At 35.4% G+C, this 5,631-nt stretch overlaps 1 protein-coding gene across 1 annotated transcript; it reads right to left on the bottom strand.

The window, feature by feature from the left end:
• Positions 1-4,652, bottom strand: LOC124933746 (phototropin-2-like). The gene is made up of 18 exons (XM_047474180.1): positions 4,106-4,652; positions 3,845-4,030; positions 3,686-3,777; positions 3,283-3,608; positions 3,131-3,201; positions 2,939-3,045; positions 2,813-2,862; positions 2,615-2,719; positions 2,477-2,536; positions 2,213-2,379; positions 1,679-1,763; positions 1,519-1,599; positions 1,341-1,444; positions 1,114-1,270; positions 927-1,046; positions 791-842; positions 463-716; positions 1-386 (listed from the first exon to the last, which is right to left on the bottom strand). The coding sequence occupies exons 1-18, from the start codon at positions 4,423-4,425 to the stop codon at positions 270-272; spliced, it is 2,454 nt and encodes an 817-aa protein (XP_047330136.1). The 5' UTR covers positions 4,426-4,652; the 3' UTR covers positions 1-269.
• Between the last annotated feature and the right edge of the window lie 979 nt (positions 4,653-5,631).

Here is a 5,631-nt window from a genome sequence, read left to right as displayed (position 1 = left end):
TGACATTGCAAATATGAGATTTCATTTTATTATTACTTGACAATATACACTCATGAGTCTCATTTACACAAACACTACTAACATGGATAATATAACATTATTGGGTAGAAAATGAAGTATTTGTTCCTCTTCATACTCCTTGTTAACCAATAAAATACAAGAAATGAGAAGCTAATAAAAATAAATACTCACAAATTCAAGCAGATACATACATACATACATACATACCAACAACAACAATGGAGGCGGCTCTGATTTCTCTGCAACCTCTAAAATAAGTCCATAGATTGACGATCAAGAACTCCATCATCCTCCCACCGAACATCTCTTTTCCCTTTCGGATCGTTCTCGATAAACTCGAGGGGCACATCAAGGGGAGGCGGGCTCTGTAGTAAGCAAAAAGATAGCATGTTATGATGTTTTGTGGCTCAAAAATGGTCAGAGTTTTGTTAAGTAACATACCGTGTTTCGAATGAGTGGCCAAGTAATACCGCGAAAAAAAGGATGGTCTTTGATTTCATTTGAGCCTGTGGTTGATCCTAATCGGCTTGAAGGATCTCTAATGAGTAATGCGTTTATCAACTGCCTTGCTGGAATGCTTGTCGTAATGCTGGTGGGGAAAGTCAGGTCCTTATTCAAGATATTCGAAAAGGTTTTCTGTCTATTCCTTCCTCGAAATGGCGTACGCCCATATAACATTTCGTATAGGAAAATACCTGTTGTTGTTTGATTAGTTTATTCTTGTAATCAAGTTTTCAATTAGAATTACCCAAAGAACATAAGAACTTACCAAGAGACCACCAATCAATAGCACTACTATGCCCAGCTCCAGTTATAATCTCCTGTAATTCAAAAAAAAAAGAAACTGCATTACATAATTTACATTCAACCCAAAAACTTAAAACTGTTAAATAAAATTAACTTACCGGGGCAATATACTCTTCTGTTCCAACAAATGAATTCGACTGCGAAACTGGTTCTGCCACGAACATAGGTGGTGGTTGACTCCTTGACCTTCTCTTCTTCGAAGGAGAATGCTTTATAACCTGTCAATCGATTTGTTTACATTAAACGAGAATGAAACATTTTTGTTGTAATTGATTATTAACATACGTGAGGTTTGGAAGGCGTAATAAATGACAAGTCGAAGTCAGCTAACACGATATGGCCATCCTTCTGAAGTAGAACATTCTCAGGCTTCAGATCTCGGTAAACTACACCTAAGCAGTGAAGATATTCTAAGCCAATGACAACCTCTGCTGCATAGAACCTGTAATGGAAGTAAAGTCAATAAATTTTAAGATAAAAATTAGTGAAATAATGTTTTGTTTAAGGTGTACTTGGCGGATTCTTCTTTAAGGATCTTCAAAGGTTGTTTATCAAGCAATGCAAATAATTCTCCACCCGGACAGAAGTCTGTTATTAAGCACACGTGTGTAGGAGTCTGACAAGACATACGAAAAAAGTTACAAACATTATTGTTATATGAACAAACAGAGATGAGATTGCGGGGTGAACCTCGAAGGAGGTATATAACGTTGGGAGAAAAGGGTGATCCAGCAGCGAAATAATTTCCCTTTCAATGCATGCTCTGTGAACCTGTCGAAGAAAGAAACAAGTTCATCGATATAACATCTGGCATGTTTTGGAAATGGGTAAATTTGTTACTCATATTTACCTTGTTTCGATTGAGCATAACAGATTTATCCATTGCCTTCATTGCGAAAAGCTCGCCACTACCTTTGAGTTCCACCAAATGAACACTAAAACAAAGTTGACAAAAGAAACAAGTTTAAAAATTTGGTAAAAAAAGGTTTGTTTTATATTGGGTTTTTTCAAAAAAAGAACCTTATCTTTTCAACCAAAATACCCATACTTTATTTTTTTATAAATTTAAATTTTAAATACAACAGGCCAATTTAATCTGAATAATCCCATAACAAAACTATTTTTTCATTAAACAAGATTTGATTTCACCTTGCTTTCATTTTGGCTCCTCTGATCAAGAGGAATGAACCATTGTCTGTTTGTTTTTTTTGGTCTTTCTATTTTAACTTTTGACGAACGACGACATAACTTGGTTTATATAAACTCTATGGTGTTTCTTACAATGTCGTGATCTTCTAATGAAAACTTTTACCTATTAAAAAAAACAATTTGATTTCATAACCTTCAACTAACCCAACTAACCCACATCAAATAAGAGATTTACCTGCCGGTGTCACCACATCCCAGAGGTCTAATTGGATTGAAATGATGTAATCCAATCTTTTCACCACTAACTGTAACCCTTCGAATAGCAATCCAGGAATCATTTTCTTTCTTGTGAGGCCGTGCCAAAACAGGCTTAGAGTGAATAGCCCACAAATCTTCTGGTCTCTGCAAATTCACAAATTCAAAATCATTAACACTGTAAAATCAAAGATTACAACATAAAAATGAAAAAGATGACAAAAAAAGAAGAAGAATACCTTACCAAGTTGGCATCAGGGAGTTCACGAACAGCCTCATTGACATTCTCAGCAGTAGCTTTAACCTAAAACAATGAAATTAGTTTAAATATTAAAACAGGATCTCTCGGAAATTAATTAAGGAAAAATAAAAGAACACATACTATCTTTGCACTTTGTTGTTCAGTCATGTCCGATAGCCTGTTTATCAAAGGTTCAACATGTCCACTTCCATCCAACTGAACACCAATGAAGTACTGAAGTTCACCCTGAAATTACCAAACAACCTGAATAAATATCTCCATCCATAAAAACTCACTCGAATGAATGAATGAACGACGAACTAAAGATCCATTCATTACCTTCTGATCACGCATAGGCTGCAAATGAAACAGATTCCAGAATTTCTTTCCTGAAATTTCACAAGATTATGTTTTCATCATAAGAAAGGAAGAAAGAAAGAAAGCCTTCAAATGTTAATAACTCACCACTTTTAGTATAATTGATCAATTGAACAGTAATTTCCCTTTGATCTCTGATAGCCTCTCTGATTTTGTTGACTGTTGATTGATCTGTTTCAGGTCCTTGCAAAAACCTACATCAATGGAAGACATCAAGTCACTACTAGTTCAGAAACAACAAATAAAGGATAAACTTAAGTTTCAAGTCATAATTCATACCGACAGTTTCTTCCTAAAATCTCTTCGCGGCTATATTCCGTTAATTCAAGAAAGCTATCAGAGGCAAATATCTGCACATTCAAGATCAAACCATCATCACTTTTGTGAAAACTTCATCATCATCAACAACAAGAAATCAGTTCATTTCTTACAATTGGGTTGTCAGGAAGTCTAGGATCGCTTATCACAAAGTTCTTTTCAATTCTTTCCAATGTGGTAGCCAGGTCCATTCCTTGACGTACATCTCTTTCATAGAGGTTCAAGTTGTTGCTTCTTCTTCGCTCATCATCTTGAGGGGGCAGTCGAGTCTTATTCTCGACTTCAGAAACTTGTGGAGGCGTATAATCGAGGCTGAACTCATCCAATTCATCGTATCTTCCACCTATATCTTCCTTCAAAGCTTGAATGTATGATTTTGGGTCTTTTACAGTCTGAACCACCTCTGTCATTGATCCTAAAGCCTTCTCCTTCTGCCGAGCTGGTTTAACCAAAACAAAAATGGACTTAAAATCTAGCCATGCCGAAATCACAGAACTAGAATACAATCATACATACCATCATAACGTATCAATGATTTCGGCAATCCATTGGGTCTCAGCAACTTCTCGTTTATGCCTTCAGTATATTTACTGACTTCAACCTGCATTCTGCAGCGAGAAAGAAACCGGTGAATCGATGATGTTTTAATAATCAAAAGAGAAAATGAACGAGTACCCAATAAACTTGATGGGCTTGTCGCTGGTACTGTCTTTGATAGGAGTGACAGTAAGAAGGTTCCAGAACTGGGTTCCATCCTTCTTGTAGTTAAGTAGTCTCCCACAGTAGCTACTTCCTGTTTTAACAGCTTCTCGTATTTTCGCAACCTCGTTCTGATCCGTTTCCGGTCCCTGAAGAAATCGACTGAAAACCCAGAAATGAAATTAAAACAACAAGTAGAAGGAAGAAGGAAGAAGACCCATCAAGTTTGATTCTTACCAGTTTCTACCGATGACTTCTTTAGAAGAGTAACCAGTCATAGTAAAGAAACCACTACTTGCATACATAATAGGACAATCAGGTTTTGTAGCATCAGATACAACAAATGTCTGTTGAAGTGTTGCTAATGCATCTTTCAGCTCCTGAGAAACTCTAGGCATTTGATTATTCTCCGATCCCTCCGACGTCCTTGTCGATTCTCCGGCGCCGGACGATAAGTTATTACTAACTTCTCCTATATTTGATTTCAGTCTTATACCCCACTCAGCCGTTCTCTCCTCGATGTTTGTCTCCGTTAAGATGATCTCATCGTCCTCCATTTCGATTACTTGGATGAAAATTTGACGTTAATGAAGTCAAAACACCATTATATAGTTGAAGTATCTAGATTGTTTTGTTGTCTGGATGATCTGTATTGAGAAACACAGCCTGTCTTTCTCAAATTTTCTTATAAATCATCATACCCACATATAACTGTACAGTGTAATCTATATATCTAAATTTCTTTTCTTTGGGTTGGTAGACAGTGTGGACAGAAAGAGTGATGGTGATGATGATGATGAACAGAACAGAGTAGTGCAGAAGGAAGGATAATGTCCACAATTATTAGAGCCTAAATAAAGACCGTTGATGAAGGGTGACAGTTTTAAAGGGTCTGTATCAAGAATCAAGACCGTCCATTTCTTTTCCCTCTAATCACTTTTCATCCACACCCGTTTTTCGGTTCTCCGGCTTACAACTCTTGTTTACTTAAAAAAATAAAATTAATAAATAAAATAAATAAATTATTTTTTTATAAAAAATTTAAAAATGACTTTACCCGATAAGCCCTTACTCAATAGCATATCAAACAAAATGGTGTCAAATCTATAATGATGATACAAACCTTATCCCTAAACAATTGCTAGCAAGAAAACAATATATTATAAAGAAAAGGAAACCTTTATCCAATGAATTATTGGTTTAAGGAAAAAGAGAAGGTTTACCCTTTTATGGTGTAACAATATTTGGTACAACTGAATAAATTAAAAAGAGAATGAAACTCAATGCTAAAATGGCTATATGACTTATTGAAGATATATATTTCAGTGTAGAAATGGATAGGGATTGATGAATACTGCTCATTATTGTCCCTTTCTCATCTAGAAAGGACCATTGTGAATTTGTGTGGTCATAATTGTTCATCTCTGCCAAATATTTAAACCTCCCATGTGTTCTGTTTATTTAGGTCAAAAATGTTAAAATATATGGCAATATCTTGATTCATATTTTCAAATAAGGACTATAGTCTTAGGAACTAAAATATCTCAAGTACATTCTTTTTATGGATTACTTTCATACCCAATTCTTTAAAGGAGTTCATCAAAGAAGAAAATACTTCTGCCTTCATCTTTAACTGAAAGATGAGAATAGAATCAAATTTTTTTAAAAAAAGTTCCAGGTAAAATTAGGGCGGCAAATGAGTCAAGTTGTTATTCGTGAGATGCTCGCGAACTGCCCGGTCAAAACTCAACTTAAGTTTGACT

This window comes from Impatiens glandulifera, chromosome 4 (genome assembly GCF_907164915.1).
Source record: "Impatiens glandulifera chromosome 4, dImpGla2.1, whole genome shotgun sequence".
NCBI lineage: Eukaryota > Viridiplantae > Streptophyta > Magnoliopsida > Ericales > Balsaminaceae > Impatiens > Impatiens glandulifera.
Note: the sequence above shows the minus strand (reverse complement) of the source record. Positions and strands in the feature narration are given on the sequence as shown.

Bases quoted from the DNA above. Each gene is read 5' to 3' on its own strand.
- LOC124933746 (XM_047474180.1), bottom strand. From the start codon at position 4,425: ATGGAGGACGATGAGATCATCTTAACGGAGACAAACATCGAGGAGAGA. The intron at 2,380-2,476 runs GTAAGGTATTCT...GTGAATTTGCAG, and splicing joins AACTCCCTGATGCCAACTTG to AGACCAGAAGATTTGTGGGC. The intron at 1,600-1,678 runs GTAAATATGAGT...TTTCTTCGACAG, and splicing joins TTATGCTCAATCGAAACAAG to GTTCACAGAGCATGCATTGA.